The 20,766-nt window shown below is 37.3% G+C and overlaps 1 protein-coding gene across 1 annotated transcript in view; it reads right to left on the bottom strand.

The window, feature by feature from the left end:
• Positions 1–2,759: 2,759 nt before the first annotated feature.
• The window catches only part of PHTF2 (putative homeodomain transcription factor 2), a 63,581-nt gene continuing 45,574 nt past the window's right edge, over positions 2,760–20,766 (bottom strand). The window contains exons 10-18 of the mRNA XM_077179130.1: positions 19,041–19,259; positions 16,950–17,078; positions 15,480–15,752; positions 14,187–14,318; positions 13,145–13,231; positions 11,946–12,101; positions 8,654–8,749; positions 5,870–5,995; positions 2,760–5,112 (exon numbers count right to left, since the gene is read on the bottom strand). Of these exons, the coding sequence (XP_077035245.1) occupies positions 5,092–5,112; positions 5,870–5,995; positions 8,654–8,749; positions 11,946–12,101; positions 13,145–13,231; positions 14,187–14,318; positions 15,480–15,752; positions 16,950–17,078; positions 19,041–19,259 (1,239 nt within the window). The 3' untranslated portion in view covers positions 2,760–5,091. The remainder of the gene's footprint in view (positions 5,113–5,869; positions 5,996–8,653; positions 8,750–11,945; positions 12,102–13,144; positions 13,232–14,186; positions 14,319–15,479; positions 15,753–16,949; positions 17,079–19,040; positions 19,260–20,766) is intronic.

Below are 20,766 nucleotides of genomic sequence, written 5' to 3'. Positions count from 1 at the left end.
AATCCACAGCAACTTCAGATTTCTGAAAGTTTGTTTAGGGATGGCAAAGTGTCCACTCAAGTGTAAAATGATTAAAGAGTGGGAAGAAATAGGGAGGATATAGGCAAAAACATAAACTTAAAAAAATATTTTATCTTATTTAATAACACTTTAGGAAAGTTATTTGTAAGATATTGAGGTACATACTGACTCTCCAGTGCTTAATCTAAACTAACTAATCTGAAATAATGCTCTACAGATATTTTAGACTTGCATAATTCAGACATTCCATATGGACCTACATGCACCAAAGGTACCTGGGGGAAGCTCTCACAAGGCAGCCTGACAGACAATCCAGATGGCATCAACCAGACTGGTTTCATTCCTGTTTCCCATTTATTCCTATAGCCACACTTCCAACCTTCCCTGATGCAACCAAGATGGGACTTGCAATTTAACCTGAGCTTCTACATTAACATCCAATTAAAATCCAAGGTCTTACATACCTGTATTAATTATAGTTAAAACTCCAGCGTGTCTGGGGCATGACAGCACTAAAACAAAATCTGCTGAGACCTCTTTGCCAGCAAGCCCAACCTGCCCTAAATGTGACACCAGAGCACCTGAAGGGCTGCCCAGGACTCCTGGCTGCTGTGGCAGCAGCCACATGCTCCAACACCAGCCCCCAGCAGAGCCTGCTGCAAGGCACTGCTCCTGGGCTGGAGAAGCAGATCCAACTCCTGGTACAGCAGGCTGGCAAATTCTCCTTCACATGAACCTCCCCTGTGCCAGACACCTACACTGAGCAACACAGCATCCTCCAGAATACTGTGGCTGTCCATGCATATTAAACTGCAGGGGGTGTAGCATTTGAGGATCAAAATTACCAAAGAGGACAGACACCTGGTGGCAGCAGCTGATCAGCTCTGAGATGCAGGACATGGGGATTCTCTACATTTAGAACCAGCCTCCCCAAGATGATTTGGGCAAGCTGCAGTGTTCTACAGCCACAGGTTGACAGAGCCTGCAATATGACCACCCACAGCAAGACCAAGTAACAAGGGACAAGACTTACAGCTGCAGCCTCCTCTGATTTCTGTTATTGCCCCTAAACCATCCATTACAACTTCTGTCCTGTCCCAGCCTAATCAGGGGAAGTAGCAACAAACTATGGGGAAGACCTTGGTGTCCCTTTCCCAAAAGGCTTCACATGAAGCCCCTTCTCAGGGATGCCTGTGTGTCTAGGGAATGTACAAGACATGCCAGACTGCAGCAGTGATTGATTGCTTGAAACAGTAAGGAGGAAATCTTACCTCCACCTAGCCCCAGGCAATGCTGGGCTCAGGGGTTAATTTCACAGTGCAGGCATCCAACTCTGACAGCAGAACCATCACCAGAGGTGGATCATCAGTTCCAAGTATCAGAGGTATCACACTCCCTTTCTTTCTTGAGTTATCTATCCCTCTCACAAACTGTCCACAGCAGCCTTGGACATTTCCCCCTCCCCAAGACAGCTGCTTTGTTGCTGCCACCAGTGGGGTCTATTTGCTCAGTCAGGAAGGCAAAGGAGCAGATAAAATGAGCAGAGCTGACAGGTATTAGCACCAACACCTCTATCAGCCCAGTCAGGAACACTGGCACTGCAGGTATCTCCTGGTGGTTTGTGGTCAGACACTCCCTGAGGCCCAGCAGATTTGCCAAGAGCACCTTCTCTCTGAACACCCCCCAGACAGGGACTTAAAGGGCATTTGCAGGCTCTGTCCATCACCAATGACAAGATGATGGTGATTTTCAGGAAAAGGAAGTGTCAGCAAAGCAGGATCCTAACAACCCAGCTGAGAGTCACTACTTTTCCTAAGACTGACAAGGTACAAAGGCAGTATTCACGAGGAAAGCCACAGTAAAGTGGTGAACTGTGTGAAGACTGTTGCAGAGGTTTTTCAACAAAACAAACAACATGGGCACCTTCTCAAGATGAGTTCCTCTGATGTCTTGCAAGATTACACTGGAAAAGATGACTGCTTTTCCCATTGGAAAAGATTACTTTGTCAGCTGCTATTTATTACTAAAAGATTTCCTTCCCCAGCTCCTGCACCAATACAGATACATTTTGTGCAGTCATGCAATAAAAACCTGATTGCTTTATGGACTGAGAAAAACAATCAGGTATTCCTCCTTCAAAGTCTTCTCTTACATTTCTACTGAGGGAAATTCACTACTGAGAAACTCATGACAAAAAGTCTACCTAAGGAGGCAGCAGTGGGCAGATCAACACCAACAACCTTTCTCCTCCTTCTCCCCTGACAGCCACCTTGGGTGCCCTGGGGTTTAAAGTACCCAGGAATGACAAGAGCAGCAGCCCACTACCACCACCTGTAAAAAAGATAACTCTCTCTACCATTTGCTGCTGGGTGCCAAAGATGGACCTTTGAAATCTAAACCAGTAATATCCTTAAGCATTACACCTGGAATGAAATAAGCTTGCAATCCAGAGAAGTTTTTGGAAGCTACTAAATTTGGTAGCTACCCAAAGGGTTTTAAATGTCCCATTCCTAGAAGATAACATGGAAAACGAATCAAATTATTAAAGTATCTTTCTGCATTTCACTTGTACTTTCACTTGGGTTGTTCTACATGATATTCTCTATCATTTGCATTCTGTGTGCATGTTTCTTTCCTGAACATGCTTTAATTTAAATAGAATATATGGATTTAAATCAAAACAGGAAGACACAGAAATATGCTGGACATTACCAAAGACATAGCTCACTACATTTTTTTTTCTTTTTTACCATCAGCCATAGAAAGCTTTATTCCAAGCCTGATCACACTTTCAGTTACAAAACACGTGGCAAAAAATAACAGTTAACAACGCAAGATCTGCCATATTTCTACTTGCCTCTATTCTTATACTGGACTTTCCACATTGAGGGATGGAGAATAAACCTCTCTCATTTTTAACATAATGAATATACCTAAGGGTAGCAAATAAAGGTTTTTATTATTTTTCATTTCATTTCACAAGTGTTTTACTTTCCCCAAGCCGCCATTTGTTAGTGCAACAAACCGCACAGTGCTAGTTGCTGAGGTATACATGGTTCAACTAATTTCACCTTCACCCAAATTGCTGTTTTCTCTCATCCTTTTTTTTTAAAGTAATGAAAGCCATATAGTCACTATTTCACATGTCTAAAAATAATTTAATTCCACTCTAGACTAAAGAATGGTTTTCTTCTTGGTGTTAATAGTGACAGGCTGTAAAAAGCATCAGCCTTGTCTTTTATCACCCATAGAACTCCTGCTGTTCTCTTTTTTTTTTTTTTTTATTTTTAAATATATTTTGTGCAAAATTAAGTTCTGTGTAGGTCTGTACCATAATTTGGAAAAAACTGTGTATAAAATGTACTTAATTTTTAAAAACAATCCCAACGTCAAACAACAGAGAAAGGAGAAACAGATCAGAGGCAGCTGAAGTTTTCACATGAGAAACTAAATATAGTATGTTCTTAAAGCTCCAGTAATACATTCTTCCAAAAACCAGAATGCACTTTGGTCATTATTAAACATTAGTACAGAGGCAAATAAAATACAAAATGCTTGTTTGTGTTGCTTTATATATAAAAATATTTTTATACCACATAAGTTTAAGACTCAATACTTCAAATCTTTGAAGATTCTGAACATTAGCAAACATAGGGCAATATCCAGACTCTTGTCAACAATTACTTGTAATTTTTCAGTATGAAGCCAGTATTTTAGAAACAGAAAATATAAGAATACTTGTGCCTTGTGGTATTAATGCTCCCAGAATAATTTCCTTGTAGAAGGAAAGTTTGTTACAAGTTACTTAATTTCACAGGGATGGACACATTATTTTTGTCACACCGAAGAACCATGAGTCAATATGACTGGTCCTTGTGGGAGGCAGAGGGAGAGGTGTTAGAAAGCCCAGCAGAAAGCACATGGCAGTGACACTTGCTGGGGAGGAATGGCAGTTATTTCAAGACACAAACCTGCCAAATACCAGGCTTTGCAGCTCTGCTGCTCACCAGAGCAACTTGTTCTTTGTGTTTAATTGTTCTTAAACTTCAATGTGGTATGAATGGCATATACTATAGTGTACAAGAGGAGAGCATCTATCTACCTATTTTTTGCTCAGTCATTCAAAGCATTCCTTTCACCAGTAAATAATTTGCTTGTTTAAATATTCAACTTCAACATATAATACATACTGCTCCATAGTTCACCATAATATATCCCAATTAATATACATTTATATGTATAAAGTTTCTCATTAAAAGTAACAATAAAAAGTGCACATGCACAGTCAGAGCTGCACAGAACAGCCCAGTATTTCAAATAAATACAATATTTAATTTTTATCAAAATATCATACAGCATGGTAACCATTTACAATTATTGCTCTAATAAATGTGTTATCAAAGAACACTTGTTGACTTCTTATATAATACCTTTTTAATATCCCAGGATATTTAAACTGCAGCCTATATGAGTTTAGATCCTGGAATTACTCAAAATATTAGAAATTGTTTCTAATAGTAATATAAAACATTTTTGCTACCTGTCATACTGTACTGTCAGTACTCTATTTTTTGAGTATGTCTCACTTTTCTATTGCAACCAAACATCCATTGACATTGTCCTCATAAATGACTGGTGCAAATGAAATATTCTAAGCAATTTTACCACACTATCAAAAATCAAATGACTTCTATATAGTGTTACTGGTAACTAAAAATGTTCAGCATTGGCTTAGCTTTAACAACAGATAGAGCAATTTAGTGTGATCGTATTTCAGGATTTCAAACTCTCACACAGTTTTTGACCCTTCCTAAATTTGACCCTTTCCAGAACAGAACAAGGAATTTGAAAATAAAACATAAATGTCAACTAAAACAAACATAAAGCAGTGAGAAGATGAAATAAATACAAAGATTGCACAAGACAGATGTAAACACTTCCATTTTCCAAATTACTTCCTTGAAGAGGTTGTAGCTTCTGAAGTACAGGTTCAGTGGCTGCTGTGAGACAGTTTTGTCCATCAATGACCTTTTCTGTAACACTGTGTTATTTCATCTTCTTTCTATACTGTCAAGATTTGATCTTCCAGAGCTGGAAAAATTAGAGCAGTACATCAACTTATTTCTCAAATTATTTCTGTTACCAGAACTGCAATACCACCACATTTTTTCTTACTGCATTTGCTACATATTCTAATGACCAATAGAATACATTTTACATCTATTTATTTCTAACAAGAAAAAGACAGCAGATGTAAGCAAACTTAATGGCCAATAAAGGCCATTGTGACAACAACAAACTTGTGCCTCATAACCTGAATCTTGAAATAGTTTCCAGAGCTTGCAGCTCAGGGTGGGCCTGAGAAAAGGATTCAAGGGGACAGCCCTACAGCAATGACAAACCAACACTGTAGGACTGGTCACAGCAATACCATTCCTACTGCAATGTTTCACTGCAGTGCAAGACAAGGATAGCCTGCTCTGCCTGCCTCCCCTAAAGAGCTGCAGAGTGAACAGTGAGGAATAAAGACAGAAATCAAATCTGGAATATGAAGAAAAGTTAAGTTAAGGGAGGTCTTGTATTTATGTGAACAAATGTCTCCGTATTTCTATCTAAGATTTCTTGTAATTAAGTGTCCTAAAGGAAATTACAAAGCCACAAAAGGAAAAAAAAAAGTTTTAAGGCTGCTCTGACAAATACACCATTATTCTTCTGATATAGATTTAATTTAGTAATTTAGTAACAGTTTTCAAACAATAAATCTTCTAGTTAGCCTGGTTAAGAATTAACTATGCTTCAATACGTGTTCCATCTATGGTGAAAAAAGGGATGCTTCTCAAGTATTTACCTTTAGATTAAATCCAAGCAAGTCACTGATGACACCAGAAACAGCTGACAGGATGACAACCTGGGTGATGTTATAAAGCAGTGGATTCATTGTAAGCCCATATAACCTAAAGGGACTGTCCAGTTCCTAAAAAGGCAAAGCAACAGCATCATTAAAAACCAAAAATGACACAAAGGGGGTTTTGTTCACATATGTATTGAGCAATATTACTTTAGGAAGTCTTCAAGTCCCAGTGGAGCAAAAGATTTGTGCAGGAAAATATCACAGTAACTGGCTGTTTATTGCTGTTGTCTGAATAACTCTTCAAAAAACTGGAGGCTACCCATGTACAGGACCTACCAATTTGCTCATGAAGCCAAGAAAATAAAGAGCTGGGTGACACCATCTCCAAATTCCTTACAGTTTTTCAGAAATCACCTTCAGTGTTAAAAGAACTGACAGGCAGCAGAACCACAAAAAAGAAAAGTAAGATTTTTCATAATGACCTCACAATTATGAAAATTAACAAAAATATCTTTCCTATTGTAATTTCCTTCTTATTCCATTGATTTTGAAACTAACAACTGATTGATATAGCCAGAAAAGGATGATAAAGGAAAAAAAGTCCTAACCATCATTAGACTGCCAACATTTTACTTTTTTTAAATTGAAAGGAACAAAACTTTAGCCCAAATTAATGTGTAGCAAAACTCAAACAAAGAAGCTATTTCACTGATTTTCAATTATTGGTGTGTGAATATAGTCACCCAAACTTTTCTGGCCTAGAAATATGTCAAATAAAGGAAATAAAAAGGAGTTTGAAAATATAAGAGTGGATTATATCAAGTCTACCAACTATCACTGCTTTGGTCATTTATATTTTCTAGCTTTAAATTCATCTTCATCCTTCTCCTGCATTACATCCTGGGCCTTGAAAATGCCCTTATAAACCCTTTCTTAAACATGAAGAATTTCAAAGGTATGATTCTTCTTCTTCCTTCAAAAACATGAAATAACAATGAACAACCTTTTCATTTGGATGTAATGTTGTATAAAACTCTGCTGCAAATACAAAAGATACAAAAGACATGATTCTGAGAAGGACAGCAGAGAAATTCTGTAAGGAAAAAGCTTTTAGATTCTGGATTCATCTTACCAAATTTGTGAGTAAGAAAACAGTAAGAATACTCAACAGAATCTAGTCTTTATAAAGTTTAAAGATCAAAACCACCCAAAATCAAATTAAAAAAACCCTAAGCCCATTTAGCTACTGGACATGAAGTATTGCACGAATCACTAACTACCAAGAATTTATTTAAAGCTCCTAGTAGGTGGCTTGAAAATCTCACTTTTTGGTACCTTCTCACAGTAACTAAATGATGGCCTGAGTCTGGGATTTGTGCCACAAAAGATAAGTTCCCCATTGGAAAAGGCTGTGACTTTTGGCAAGAGTAAAACATGAAAGCTTTTTTTTTTGAAACACTGAGAAGAAAATGAAAAAAATGGAAGCCATTTAGACCAAGCCTTGATCAGCATGGAACCTTACCCACATTCTCACAGCACACAAACACTTTGGCTCATGATGAGCTCATGAGAGCTCATCCTTAACCTGTTGGGCTTTGTCTGTTCTTGTCCAGTCCCTCCTTGAATCCCTTCTGTATCCACTGTGTACCTGAACCACCTGATGCACTGAGCAGACTTCCTTCCATTTGTTCCACAAGCAGGTCCTGAAAGCCCTGCAGTCCCTTATTCCTACCCAGGAGACAGTCACTGATTTAGTCAGGCTCTCCTTATTGCTGCAGCACAGCTCTCCAGCAGTTGCTCTGTCAGCTCTGAGTCCTTGCTGACTCCATCAGTCCTCTCAGGAAAAGTGCTCTGTATCTTTTTAGAGAGGAGGGGACCAACACACACCTTGCTCAAGGTGAGCAGGTGGAAGGAATTACTCATCTAACTAGAAGAAATACTCTGATCTCAGCTGCTGACTGGCTAAATTAAAGTTTTAACTGCATTTTATGGGTTTCCCCCTGGCACATGGGAATCAACAGCCTAAGGGACCCAAATTCAGTGTGTGGCAGAGTGAGATCACAAGGTCTCAAATCATCACTGTGTTGACACTCAGCCAATAAAATTTCATCATTTATTTCCCAAGTGTCGTAGACATCTTTTTGTGAAAATCCTTTCTTAGGAATTTTTCCCTTCTGAGAAGCTGAGGCCTCAGAGACAGAATGTAAGCAATGGTTATCTGCTGCTGTGGAATGCAACAGGTGCATCTGGGATTGGCCCACCTTGGATGTTTACAATTAATGGCCAATCACAGCCCAGTTAGCTTGGACTCTGTCTGAGACACAAACTTTTATTATTCATTCCATTCTATTCTTAGCTTAGCTGGCCTGCTGAGATAAAACCTTTCATTCTATTTCTTTTAGTATAGTTATAATGTAATATATATATATCATAAAATATTAAATCAAGCCTTCTGAAACATGGAGTCCACATTCTCATCTCTTCCCTCATCCAAGAGCCCCTGTGAACACTGTCACACCCAAGCATTCATCATCCTGACCACCCTGAAGTACCTTCTCTCACACTGCTAATACACAGCTAAAGAATAAAACTTCCTGGATGCAGTAATAATTTGCAGTCCAGAATGATGGCAACATAACAGACTGCAGTGTACAAAAAAGCAGCATCCCTGTGAAGAGGTACAGGGCAAATTTAAACCAAAGCACACCCTACTGCCTGCAGAAGTCACACAATCTATTCTACTTCTTTTTTACAATATGGGAATACCATTTTAATTCTTACCTTCAATAACTTAGTAGCAAGTTTTAAAACATTGTTCACTAGTGTCAGTTCCTCCTTCTTATTAGGCTTTTTCTCCATTTTCAAGTACAAGTTTATCTGATTTAAAACAAAAACACAAGTATCACCACCTACTCAGAATTCAAAGGAATTAATTTTGAACTATTTAATATTTCAACAATGTGATTGCTCAGCAGCCATATGACAAAACTGCAATGAATTTCTGCAAGCAAGCAAGCTTTTTGTTTCCTTTTTAATATTCAAGAACACGTCCTGGCTCAGCACCATAGGAAAATACAATGCTAATTTATGATTTAACAAATTAATTACATTTGACATTATTATAGCACCAAGTTTAAAGTTTAGTCTGGTCTATAAATTAGGCACAAAAAATCAACATAGGTAGGGTTTGCATAACTTTTTTCCTCATTCAAGGGTTGCCTGAGGTTTGACAATTCATCCTCAGAAGGTTTTTATACTAGTGGGCAGACCTTACAAGACTTGACATCCTCAAAAGCTATCGAACAGAATGGAATGCTAAACCATAACTCTGCTAAAGTGTAATTTCTTTTAAAAGATTCTAGTGTAATTTAGTATTTCATGAGCACCTCGAGAGCAGAAAAATCAATCTTTCCAGTGCCTTGAAATATTTGAAAAATTATTAAACTCTTCATTGCTGCAGGAGAACAGTATATTGAACATTTCAATGCTTCTATGAAGTAGACTTTTTTAGGTCATTATTTCTGAGAAAGTTAAAGAGTTCAAACTAGCTCTCTTTTGTCCTTTTAGCAATTTTGAAACACCAGCTTTCACTCTCAAACAACCCATCTTTGATATCCTAGATCAAACAAAGGCTAGGGGTTTTTTTTTTTCTATTGCATAAGAAAAGCAAATCAAAGCAAAAAATGTCTTGAAAAGCCACTAACTTTTTATTTTAGGATGACAACCTGCAAAATAAAAAATGAACAATTTAGAAATGTGCTGAAGTAGTCCTTCAAATGACACTTACCTGACTATGCTATGATATATTTCACCACCTCGTTGTATGGTGGTTATTGAAATAAGGGCCATAGACATCTAAAACAAGTAATTGATTATCAGATCTCCCTAAAAAGACCACTGTAAGCTTCTTACACAGGTTAAAAAAAAAAAACAACAATGCCTAATATATTTCAAGGTATATTAAGCTCCTGCACTATTATTATTGCATTATACATTAAAATTCTGCTTTCAAAGCCAGGGATTCCAATTTTTAAAGATAAAACTATTGATTTCAACAATGCAAGAGTTATAAGCACGACTAAAAACAAAAAACAAGGGCTCTAATTAGCAACTCTGAAAACCCTAGGAAGATTCAAGATCTCTTTTAAGAGCTATTATGATTTCCTTAATTTCAATTACAAACTTGCCATCAGGAGGAGTGTGTCTGCACAGCCATCTAGCACACCTACTCTGAGATTCAAAACTGGCAAAGTGACAGCTATGGTTTGACCATACATTCTATTTTGCTCACAGATTTACAAGACCAATTAAAAACACTCTCAGAAGGACCTGAAAAATTACAACCAAACAGCAGAAAATCCAAAAAATCCCTTTTAGCTTCCCATCATGACTCCTAATCATGAAATTCATAGGTTGAACAGAAAGCACAAAGAAGTGCCTGGAACATTGCTGGCAAAAGTAGAATTTTCAATTTCATCTTATCTGTGGAGCATTTAAATTGCATCAGAGAGTGGAGACTCATTTGGGGTTTTTTTGTTATTGTTGTTGTACTTTTGTGTTTGTTTTCAGCTTTGTTCTCTTCTCACCAAGCCTAATAACTGCAGTGTCCCATTTTCCAGGACACTGGATCAGATGTGCTTTTTTAGATAATGTGAGTATCAGTCAATATTTCAAAAGCCAAAATGTTAGACTTCCATGAGTCTGTCTCAAGACCACTGTAAATATGCTGTAGTATCCAGCTGAAGCAATTAAACCAGTCTAAAATGAGTTCTACCCAGGGTGAAGTGTATCCTTTTGTTTTCTGAGAAACAATTGTGAATTTTATTTTGGTTTTCATTTCATAAAGCTCTCAGGCATTTTTGAGGAAAAAGACTTGTAACAGGATAAGCTGCACTCAATGCCAAGATGTCTGATGACATAACACTTCTTTAAGTTCTGAGGACATACAGAAAATGTTTCTTTCAATATCCATGCTAGATTAAAATGTTCAAACATTGACTCCCAGGAAGAGCATTGTATAGAAACCTATGAAAGCAAAATAAAGGCTTGACAATCTCTCTCCCCTTGCTCTTTGCATTTTTTTGCAATCCTTATCCCAAACACTTCCCTCCATTTTCATTCCAGAAACAGCAGACAAACTTTACTGGGACATTCAGCTCCAAGGATCAAGAGAACAATGGAAAACTCTCCAGGCTCAGGAACTCAGAGTTTTCAGACTGGTGCAAAATATCTCATTCAGGACAAGGGAGAGGGGCAGTCAAGCTTCTCAGTGTCCAACCCTATCTTCAGTAAAGGCAGAATGAGTCATTTATATCATCTGCCACAGGACTCACATCCTGACTTTGGGACACACAGTGTGGAAGATTTTATTCTCCTACTTTAACACATTTTCTGTAGGAAACCTGTGAAGGATTCTGGAACTGCCTATTTACCTTGCCCTGAAAGGGTTGTTTTGTACCCGTGTGAAACTTCATAAGAAAGAGATTTCTTTCTAACCTAACACTAACTGAACATGCTTAGCTTGGGAAAAATATCAGCAGTGTCAGGCAGAGCAGAGAGGGAGGTTTGAAGAACAAACACCAACCAGAACATTCCTGAGAAGAAACACACAGAGATCCAAAGACAAGCTTGAAAACCTACTGAAAAAAGAGATTTCTAAGGAGTCTAGAAGAGGCTATATGTAACCCATGCAACCTAGCAGTCCTAAGCTATTACCTGGAAACAGCAACTCACTTCATAGAGGGTTAAGTTTGTCTTCAGATCTTTTACTCACCCATCCAACACTGAGATTCCAGGATTTTTTTCATATTTAAAAACTATTTTTTATGTTTGTGCTCTGTTAGATGTTAAATTATATCAAAGGAGATGGTACCTCTAAGCCCACTCACTTAAACAGAAGTTGGGATGAAGTCAAATGTTAATCTCAGAAATTCAACTCTGGGTTGCAAAGTTGCTTCACTTCCCCATAATTAACTCCCTAATCCAAACTATTTTAATATATCTCCAAGGCCTGAGACCTACCAGATGAATGAGTTGTTTAGGTATAAAAATATAGGTCTATACAAATTCTCACCTGCTCAGTAAGTAATATTGAGGTATTGCTGTACTTTTTACTTGTTTCAGATCCAAGAGTAACAAATCTTAAGAGAAAAACAGTCAGAGAAATGCACCAAATTACGAGTTCCCAGTTGTAGTGACAACCAAGGAAAATCTCATGCATGTGAAGTAGCTGAAAAAAGAAAAAAAGATAAAAGAAATCAAAATTTAATTTGAAATAATAATTGCATTACGATACAAGAAAATAGTAACATATCTCCACAGCTTCAAAAAAACACATCCCAGTAATAAACATATGGAAGGTTTTTAGGCCTATAAAATTTGACTCTGTATCAGAGATATGAGGTCTGAGAAAAGATAAATAAAAAAAATACATTCTAAGACAATTTTTACCTCCTGTTCAGACTTGCAAAGGGCACTACATGGGATTAAAAAAAAAAACACACCCTCACATGTACTAAGTTATATGTAAATTACATTCTTAATAAAATACTTACAGCTAGCTAGCAGGCAAACACAATAGTTAGTTAGAAATTGTAAAGAAAACACAACCAGAAGCCATTCAGAAGATCCTCTATATTTTGAAACAGAAGTTCAAAGACAAATCTTAAGCAACAGAAAGCTTCTTTAAAGATAGATTTGCTTACTAAAAGATTTTCCACTAGAGGGCAGGCCAATATAGCCAACAAGCGTGTTTCTCACAAAAAGCAATGTCAGTATCAAGTGTCTTTGTGGAAGTGTATTTTGATGCAAAATGAAGAAAAAAATAAAAGTTCCAAAAACCACAATGAAAAATGAAGGAGGACACAGATTTAAAATATAAGAGTGATATGATAGAACATCCTGAGCTGGCAGGGATACATAAACATCACTGATTGAGCCAACTCCTGGTCCTGCATAGGATAACCTTCAATAATCACCTTGTCCCAGGTGCAGAATCTACCACTTGCTTTCATTAGACTCCACACCACTGGTGATAGCCTAGCCCTCTAACTTGCTGCAAGAGAATTTTCTTTTGCTATTACAGAAAAATATTCTAAAGTAGATGAAACAAGGATACAGAATGGAGCTCTATTCCAAAAAGCTCTAACAGCTATTACTGTTTGTTCACTGGGGTCTTTTAACTTATTGGACATCACCATGTAAAAGCCACTCAAAACTGTTTTTAAAACTATTTAAGTCATGGCTGTTTCTCTACAAGTAAAGTTTCCTTACCTGTGCACAACAGATAAACACAACTGAGATGGTCAGCAGGAAGGCAGATGAAACTATCACATCCACTGAGCGCTGAGGACCACGACGCTGGAAACAGAGGAAATGCACATGTGAGTGAAACTCCAGCCAAGCAGCACAGGTATTCAGCACAACTAGTCACAATCACACTGCTCTCCACTGGTTGTTTCTCTGCTCAGTCACTTCCCCACACCTGCCTCTGACCACTTTTTTGTTAGCCACATTTATTATACAAATGTTTTCAGTGGCACAGGTAAAGGTGGAATAGACAAGTGTGGTTCCAAGGAAAGAAAGGAAGATGTTGAACAACAGTGCTACCATATGCAGAAATTTAAAACACCCCTATTACATTCTATTTTCTAAGTGATGTTTCTACATTCTATTATCTAAGTGATGTTACCCTTCTTTCATCCCACCAGCACCACACTAAATTTTGTTTGCTTATAGCTCCTGTTTTCCACCCTCTCCAGCCTCCACACCATAATTCCTTCATGTTTTCACTAATCTTTTTCTGCTTGTAAAAACTAGTGATAGGAGATTTCAGGGATCAGAATGTCTTACAGATAATACTTGGGCAGAATTTCTAGCTTCACCTGGCACCCATACACTCACAGCACAAATATACCACAACTGTCTTGCTTGTGTTAATGACACCAACTGATGAGACTTAAAATAAGATATTGTCAGTATTAAACTACATGTGGTCACTTTTTACCCAATGTACTCACACAACTTTTCAGCTGGCATTACTAGGACAAGACTCTAACTCTGAACACACTCAGGCTTTAAAACAAGGTGAAAACCACACATTAACTTTCTCAAAATCTGTCTGCCTGCAGGCACTGGTGGCCCAGAGTCACAAAAATGAAGCATATATGGGACATATGAACCAATAATAAGTGTACAGGAGAAAATAGCCTACAACACCAACCTTCCATCAGCACCATTTTATGTTAGAACATAAACAAGATCTTTAAAATGTATTGTGTTAAAACCTTATTAAAAGCAAAAATATAAATTTTACCTTTAGATAGGACCTGAGAGAAAGCCACATTTTTATATTCTGCACTTTCTTTAAGCGAAAGTGAGGTACCTCTGATTTTCTTGCCCTTCTGGCAGATGTTAGATGACCAAAAAGTTTAGCAAAAAGTAGCCTCTGCAGAGAAGAAAAAAAATTACCTTAGCTGTTAAATGATTTTCAGAGGTACTAAAAAAATTAGAGAAAAGCCTTCATTAAATATGTCAACATAATGTACAATGTACCAGTGTAAATTAAATTATGCTAATATAAACCAGAAGCAAGTGCAGCATATTATTAAAGAGAGGAAATACACTAAAACATTTTAAAAGTCTCCACATTCTAATGATTAACAAAAGTTAGCTACACTTTGAGTTCCTTTCTTCAACTTTTATACAGCAGATCTGCTATATTCCTAAAATCTGGGAAAAAATAAACCAAACCTGCCAATCATTTGCATTAGAGAGCACCTATACTACAGAAGTTCCTTTCAACAGATATCATTATTAGAAGCAGGTTAATTTCCTTCTACTGTATTACATCACATATTTTCACTATAATTTGAGAACAGAAAGTATAAAAATGTTTCTTTTGCAGACCCATAAGTATTTATAAGCTGCAGCTAGTAAGGTAGCTCTCTGAAGTTTCAATTGCAGTAACAAGCAATGGAATAGCACTTCAAAGAGCAGCTCTCACCATCTCCACCTACAGAACTGATCTAACAGCAAAGCAGGCAGGGCTTTGGCCAGGGATGGACAGAACTGTTCTCAATGTCCCATCCCTGGAAGTGTCCAAGGCCAGGCTGGATGGGGCTCTGAGCAGCCTGGTCTAATGGAAGCTGTCCCTGCCCATGGCAGAGGGGTTGGAACTGGATGATCTTTAAGGTCCCTTCCAATCCAAACCATTCTATGATTCTATGAATTAAATTGAAGGTTTTGAATGAAACGCACTGTAAATTTATAGAGCTCTTTTCCTGAAACTACTTCTCCTTGTGGAAACCTGAAACAAACTGGGACATGAATAAGCATTGGGTTAATGCATGGAGCCAGTTTTCACCCAGAAATTCTCTCCAGGAAAAAAATAAAACACCAACAAAAAAAACCTTTTAGCTTCAGAGACTTCAGTCCACTGGAACTGAGTCATCTCCTGAACTGCAAGCCCACTGAAGTGTTTGTCATCACTGATCTATGACTCACAGCGCGCTGAAGAAAACAAGTTTAAAATAGCCACAAAGTCAAAAAATGCAGACATTAAACCTTGGTTTGCTTTAGATGAAGTCTCTTGCTTTGTTGTTCATACCTGTTTATATGTTCTCTCTGCTACACAGAGCAGAAAAAAGAAAATCCACACAAGAGACACCCGGACCACGAAACTTATAATAACCATTGAGAGAACCAGAACATCTCCATCTGATCCAAATGCAGTCATGCAGAGCTCAGTGGCAGAATGTGCTGCGAGTTGCTCTAAATCTTTAGCTTGGAAAAGTCGAAAGACAAAGGGCATTAAACCCAAGATTAAAGATATGACATTTCCAAAAATCTGATAGCCAATTCCTGGTATGTGGCTGTTCACCTAAAAACAAAACAAAACAATGAATGTATTTAATTTTTGAATGATTTTGTTATTCATTCAGTAAACAAAATATTATTTTTTTAATCACAAAGACCACTTTATAATCTGGTAAAGTGTATGAAAACTTCAACCAATCATCATCCCATTTTATTATTTAAAAACTAGGAACTCCTCAAAGAGCACTTAATGCATAGGAACCAAATAACTTAAAAACCCAACAATAAAACACTGCAGTTAAACTCCAGTGCATATTCCTGCATTAAAAATTCACTAAATGCTGAATTAGCCAAGTGGCCTAATCAGACTGGGCTGCTTAGATCCTGTATGTTGCTGCTATTTCTGTTTGGTTTAGGTTGTATCCTTTTTAGTGGAATCAAAGTGTGTACAGTGCAGACAGGTCTGGAGTTCTGTTCTGCTGGCTATGGCTTGCTGAGTTTGTCTCTGCTGTGTCTTGCATCCAAACCTGTAAAGCCTCTGAGTCAGGCAGAGATCAGAACTAGGTTTGTGAATAAGTTGCTTTTTACCAAGTGGGAGAGAGTACCAACTTGTCAGAACTAGTGAGAGTTTTCTTGGCTATGCTAGGTTTTATAAGCAACTCTACAAAATACTCATGTTGTCTATTTTGAAAAAGAGCACATCAATTAAATGCATTTCCAACTGTTTCCTCAAGAGGAGTACTAGGAGAAAGGAGGGAGGACTAGTGAGAACATCCCACTCATCCTCTTAGAGGTTTGCTTCCTAAAGAGGAAAGCTTTCTTTTCCAATCCTAACTTTAGCATCCAGATACCCAGATCTGTGTATTCCTAACCCAATAAATTACTTGTTCATTGAAATCAAGGAGATCAACTTGATTATTCACAACATGGATCAATAAAACTGAGGTTGGCTATGTGAGCAAGCACCTAACAATGCAAACACCTCTTACTGTCTCAAAACTATAGATCTGGTAGCCCTTTAATCTAGTAGTAACAAGTAAATCAGAGTGATGTAAGCCATAGAACAATAATGTGAATAACAGAAACTTAAACCATAACACAAACAACAAAACAAATTAAAAAACCCACAACCAACCAATCAAAAAACACCAAAAAACCCACCAAAAAACCAACCAAAAAAAAAAAAACCCCACATAAACCAGGCTTGGTAGTGCTTACAGTTCTACACACAATATTTGCATAAAGTAAAACAAATACTCACTCTGTTCATTATCATACCACTGATTTCAAGCACAGACATATCTGCTTTCTTGCAGTCATTACCCTCCCATACAATTGCACTTATTTTTTCTAGTCCTGGGTTCAAACTGTGGATCCAAGGCAAATGACTCTGGGAAAGACAAAGAATATCTTCCATCAGAATTAAGAATCTATTCTCATGTTAATATGCCTTTGTCAGAAATATACTAACAAACCCCCTCCCCCAGAAAACCAAAACAACAAAAAACCAACCACACAAACAAAAAACCAAAAACCACAAATAAAAAAAAAAAAAAAAACAAAAACACCAAAAAAACCAAACCAAAACACTTTAGACTGACACAAATATTGCTATATAGCATTTACTTCTATTATGTGTTAACCCCATTCCTTAAGATCCTCCCCTTCTTTTCCAAGAAATAGCTGTGAGAACAGAAATCTCTCCTTCTCTATAGTCCATTTTCTAATAGGGATGAGTTAATGGGATTAAGGATTTATGGGCTTCTTTTCTACTCGAACATATCAAAGAAGAGAGAAATATGAAAACAAAGTTCAACTTATGAGTCGTTTTCAATTCTGACACATTTAATGAATTTATTTTATTTATTTACCCCTAACATCCTGAAAAGCACTCTTCTCAGGTTAAGGCTAAGGGAAATAGTTTTTTATTATTTGCTTTTAATGACTTCAAAATCCTTGTTATGCACAAAGACCCCCCTGTGCACACTGGATCTGGCCAGACTCAGAGAGCAGTAGGTGTCTAATCAATACAGGCAGCTCCCAGAGCCAAGCAATCCCAGGTTAATCTTCTGAATGCACTCAGGGCTCAGGGACCTTTCTTTCAAACCAAGAGCCAAGTGAGAATTAAAGGATATGGAAAAAATGTTGAGGTGACAAATACTGCTGTGGCCATTTCTTGATTTCCCTCAGCCCTGTCTCCCTCCTCTCCCATTCAGGAGATGAAAATTGCTTTCAGCTTTAGTCACCTGGCACTATGTGCATCACACTGCTGGAAGTGCTGCTGCTGACAGGGGCAAGGGCATGATATTATTTCTAGATTTTAATTATTATTGATTGCAAATAAAGCTTTATTTTCATTTTATTGCTTGCTTTGTAAGTATTGATCTGAAATATTTGTAATCTGCAGAGTACGCAATTATCTCCCTTATTTCTACCGGGTGAGGAAGAAATTATTTATAATATTAAAATAGCATAAATATTTGTTGCAGGTTTTTCTTAACCACAGTTTTCCAAGCTCTCCCTCTAGAGGGAGTATCAACACCGGGAGCTGAAACTCAAAAATTTGCAAACTGCAATCAGGTAGAAAAATTCTCAAGTGGTCAAATCAATATAAGTCTTTAAGTCAATATATGTACTGGAATTCAACTCACTACTGCAAGGTTTAGTGTTTTATTGAATGCAAGCAGGAAGCACTAAAAATAAAAATAGAAAACAATGCATGAAATAATCCAAATTGCTGCTACTAATTTTAAGGTAAAAAAATTATAATCAAATAGAATTTAGGCATGTATAATACACCCATGATATCACATATCTATGCATATACATAAAACATATGTTATCCTTCTGTTTGCTTTTCTTATATATACATTTCCAAGTATGCAAACAGAAAGGTGTCTGATAAGTACTTATAGAAAGCAATTCCACTAGAGAAAAACAAAAGGGGGCGGGGGGAGGGGAACCCAACAAAATCCAAACAATTAAAAAATTAAACAAAACAAACAAACAAAAAAAAAGGGGGAAAAACCCCAAAACAGAAAAATAAATACCCAAACAGAACAACCTATCACAGAGGAAATGTAAATCAATCAGTCCTTGCCCTAAATTAGAATTAAGATTCAAGCACTCAAATATTCTATAGGCTATTTTGATATATTGTCATACCCTCTTCTTTTGAAAAATTAATGACTGAGTAGCAGAAATCAAGCTTTACTTGTTTTAATTCTATGAAATAACTTTGGATTTGTTCCTTCCATCTGATATAGGTCTTTCTCCCAGGCTTTCTGTGAGGTATGAAAGGTAACACTGACCTTGTGTGTAGTGTAAAAAGCCAGAACTGGTGGGCACCAACCTGATGAAATGGGTCATCTCTGAATTCTTTCTTCACACATGGGTTCACCTGAGGGCTCTCCACGTCTGTCTCGCTGGTGCAGGACGAGTGGCACTCAGCACAGTGCAGGAGATCCTCCCACAGCACATCTTCTGTTTCTGACTCTGGCCTGGTACTCTCAGAGTCCTGTCTGGAGCTGGAGCACCGGGAACTGCAGCTGGTACCTGATTTGGGTGTATCCTGAAAGCCAAACATCCACTGGAATTAATGCTGATGTTTTATTCTACATCATTTCCTGGCAGAGGTGTTTTAAAGTTCAGGTGAGTGATTCTGTGTTCATCTGGAATTTTAGGTTCTAATCCATTACCCTGGTCATCAGAAAGGTTTGTATGTTTATTGCAAGTGTGTCTAAGATGTTGCACATTTTAAGACACTGTACCAAAAAGCAAGCAACAGACCATGGCCTCTGTTTTTTAGGGAGGGGGTCACATAAGGAAGAATCTAATCATACTCATTATTAAAATGAAATAACTACTTCACAGATTTTTTAGAGCTCATTAGTTTAGAATTTAACAGCAATTATCAAGCCACAGACTCCAGCTATATCTCCAGCTTCGAGGAATTGCCCCTAAAGTCACATGTTACTACTAACATACCTCTCAAAGACAGAGTGAGCTTGAACACAGTAATGCATCAGGTATAGAGGGGGAAAAAAAGCAAGGGTACGCATAGCTAATGCCAGGTTTATGTGTAATCTGCACAATTAGACATAAAAATTTAATTATTTTAAACAAACTGCACTTGACAAACAAGTATGCCTTTGTAAACTCCAGTTGTACCTAGCTCTTGGATAAAGAAAGAAAAATCTGAAGTTTGGGACATTCGAATCTCCCAATGCATACACATGAAACAATCTACTGCTGTCTTCAGAAAAACAATGTAGAGTGTAAACTACTTTCTACAATAAAGAGAATCCATTTCCAGCAAGACAGGGGTGTAGTATTAAAAACAGCATCAGCCTACTCACTGTCATCCTCTGGCAATTTCCATTCCCTCTTACACCAAGTTTATTTCTACTAATTTCTCTTGAGAACACACAATTTTCTACACTGAAAAAATATTAAGCACTGTTTCAGCAGACATACTAACTTAGTGTGAGTCATAGTCCATTACTACCTGAAGAAATGTTCTTCATTCTTTCTGAAAACCATGTTTAATGTATTTTATGCATATCATTTTGTAAAGAAATGCTTAGAAAAAATTTGATCTGATCTCTTTCTCCACCTTTTACAAAGAGAGGGATAACATCAATGCAGAAAGAGTCTGAAGAATTTTTTTTAAAGCAAAAAAGAAGATATTTATAGAAGGCAGTCACTACTGGGTACCACTGAGGCTGAAAGTTAATAAAGTAAGAACATGAAAAATAGCTTATTCAAACAACAATTAAGTAGACACATAAACATGAAGATAAAAGAAAATACTCTCAATTTCTGTCCTGCATATCCACTGACTTCACTTATTAATTTTTTTAATACAAAGAAAGCTTTCACTGATTTGAAAACTATTGTTTCATTTTCTTTGTCATGGTGTGGGGGAGGCGAGTTGGGAGCAAGAAAGAAAAGCTTCCTCTTTGATTGCATCAGTCAGATCAGTGAACATGGAGTCAGTGTGAAACAGTACTGCCACAGCTAAACATGGATTACACTCTGTCTTTAGCTTCTGAAGCTATCTACTAAGTCTTCCCTAG

The sequence above is a fragment of the Agelaius phoeniceus genome, chromosome 5 (genome assembly GCF_051311805.1).
Source record: "Agelaius phoeniceus isolate bAgePho1 chromosome 5, bAgePho1.hap1, whole genome shotgun sequence".
Classification (NCBI taxonomy): domain Eukaryota; kingdom Metazoa; phylum Chordata; class Aves; order Passeriformes; family Icteridae; genus Agelaius; species Agelaius phoeniceus.
The sequence above is the reverse complement of the archived record's forward strand: the minus strand, read 5'-3'. Positions and strand labels throughout refer to the sequence as shown.